The sequence below is a fragment of the Nelumbo lutea genome, chromosome 5, assembly GCF_056320005.1.
Source record: "Nelumbo lutea isolate HS-2025 chromosome 5, American lotus-T2T, whole genome shotgun sequence".
NCBI classification, from domain to species: Eukaryota; Viridiplantae; Streptophyta; class Magnoliopsida; order Proteales; family Nelumbonaceae; genus Nelumbo; species Nelumbo lutea.
The window spans coordinates 9,970,276-9,972,500 of record NC_142688.1 but is presented as its reverse complement, the minus strand read 5'-3'; the positions used below and the strand labels follow the sequence as shown (position 1 = coordinate 9,972,500).

Genomic DNA, 2,225 nt, shown 5'->3' with positions numbered 1-2,225 from the left:
GGGTTGAGCCCTCAAGTTTTACACAAATATATCAGATTCAGACACGGCAATAAACTATAATTTTATATTATAAAAAAAGCTGACTCAACAGACTAATTTAAAGCAACAAATTAGAGATAATTAATAATCACTATTCACACTAAGGCACGTGTGCATAGAAGGGTAATTGGCAGATTATACATTTAAATTTCATTTTTATACTCTGCACCAAAACAAATACAAAAATCCGCTTTGTAATAACAATATAGAAATATTAAGTCGTACATAACAATAACATATATATATATATATATATATATATATTATATATATATTTTTAAGGTAGGATTTGTAGTGGTGCACTTATTTCATTATACTCGATTAGAGTACTAGTAAGTTAATAAAGACTACAAATTTACCGAACCCCGCGGCCTCTTTGCTTTACTCTGACCATTAACCCAGGGTTCATGAGAGAAACTAAGCTTGGTTTTATGGAGACCGATTGACCTTCAACTAGTTCAATATGAAAATTGAAGAGCAGAGTGGCAGCAGCCAACTTCATCTGGGTAAAAGCCATTTGCTTACCTACGCAAGTTCTCGGTCCATTGCTGAATGCGAATAAATTGGACATGAGTTGAAGATCTAGCGTTCCATCATCACGAATCCATCTCTCGGGCTTGAATTCCAAACAGTTGTCTCCCCATATCCATGGCATCCTCCCAACGGCGTAATGGGAGAGTATTATCTGCATCCCAGGCCTGACGACGCTGCCATCGGGGAGGGTATCTTCCTTGAGAACTCCTTTACTATTCAATGGAACCGGAGGATACAACCTCAAGGATTCACAAAAAGCCGCATGCAGGTACACCGACCCTTTCACATCACCTTCATCAAACACCCATGGCCACACCCTTGTCTGAATATTCCCTTCATCACCAGCAGCAGCTGCTTTATTCATCTTCGCTGAGAATACAACCCCTAATTCTTCCAAGATCTTTGCTTCTACATGTGGGTTCTTACAAACCAACCAAAAGAACCAACTAAGGCCTACAGTGGTTGTATCTCGTCCAGCGAGATTGAAGGTCAACATGCTATCTCTGAGGAATTTGTCACTGATTTGTTTCGGAGACTTGATGTAGATGGCCAATATTGTATTTGTTTCCAATCCTTGAAGCAATTCTTCTCTTGTCTGGGAAATGAACTCACCCAAGAAGGCATCTGCAGTTGCCCATGCCTCCGCATATTTCTTCTCCCTGCCAACCTTTAACCAGCGCATCAGCTTCCATACAAACGCAGGCACCGCAAACCTATAAAGTATGGCCTCCTCTGCGTTGTCAACTGCTTCCACGAATTCGTTCGTAGGAAATTTGGGAGACAGATAGCCCAAATCTCTTCCGTATGTCGCAGCAACGGTGGTCTCAAATGTGAATCTAGACAACACATCTTGCAGATCAAAGGAAGACCCTTTGCTTGCCATAAGAATTAACAGAGGAATGAGCTTGTCCTGAACTATCTTCCTGGTGATGTCGGCGAGGAAAGCCCGAAACTCGGCCGACCTGAAACAGGAATGTGCCATCTCTCTCTGTGTGGACCATGAATCAAAATCAGCGTTAAATATTCCATCTCCAAGAACATCGAATTTCTCGTTGAACTCGGGGCCTTTAGGGAAATTCGTGAAGTTGGTTTTGAGCACGTACCTGAGGTTCTCGGGATCGCATGTTACCAGATATTCAAGCTTGGAGAATACTGGACCTTTCAGATGAATGGTGCGAGTCCGAAGAGAGACGAAAACGTCAGCCAGCCAAACATTGATGTTGTGCATGTTGAGTACCAACTGCGGGAGTACTCCAATCAAAGGCCAGTGCAATACGAGCTGTCGTTGGTTCTTGTGTTTCACGTACCATGTCAAAATGAAGTAAAACACGCAGAATAGCAAAACTTGGCTTAGCAACTCCATCCTCTGTATTTCTGTTGAGGAGAAATTAAACCAAATGTATTACTACTATATATGGGCGTTGGGCATTGGGCGTTGGGCGTTGCTTTCACACTCCATCCTGAGCATGACAATGCATCTACAGCTAATAAATGACAACTACCATCTCAACAAACTAAAAGTAGGAGCTACCTATTATTAAGTACATGATTGAATCAAATTTAATTTTACTACTTAGAAAACTTTTTGGCACCTGTCCTTTTAAATACCCCAAGCCTAAGTCTGCATCTCCTTCTAACCAAATACATTCCCC

At 41.4% G+C, this 2,225-nt stretch overlaps 1 protein-coding gene across 2 annotated transcripts; it reads right to left on the bottom strand.

Annotated features, from left to right (window-relative positions):
* Window positions 1–327: 327 nt before the first annotated feature.
* LOC148850255 (cytochrome P450 86B1-like) lies at window positions 328–1,956 on the bottom strand. Of its 2 annotated transcripts, XM_088944321.1 has the most exons (2): window positions 1,677–1,956; window positions 328–1,561 (listed from the first exon to the last, which is right to left on the bottom strand). In XM_088944321.1, the coding sequence occupies exons 1-2, from the start codon at window positions 1,695–1,697 to the stop codon at window positions 395–397; spliced, it is 1,188 nt and encodes a 395-aa protein (XP_088800447.1). In that variant the 5' UTR covers window positions 1,698–1,956; the 3' UTR covers window positions 328–394. The 2 variants fall into 2 exon arrangements, with proteins under 2 accessions (XP_088800447.1, XP_088800446.1); XM_088944320.1 differs by having other exon boundaries at window positions 328–1,952.
* Between the last annotated feature and the right edge of the window lie 269 nt (window positions 1,957–2,225).

What these genes read in the sequence shown, in the direction of transcription:
- LOC148850255 (XM_088944320.1), bottom strand. Translation starts at nt 1,936, where the DNA reads ATGGAGTTGCTAAGCCAAGTTTTGCTATTCTGCGTGTTTTACTTCATT.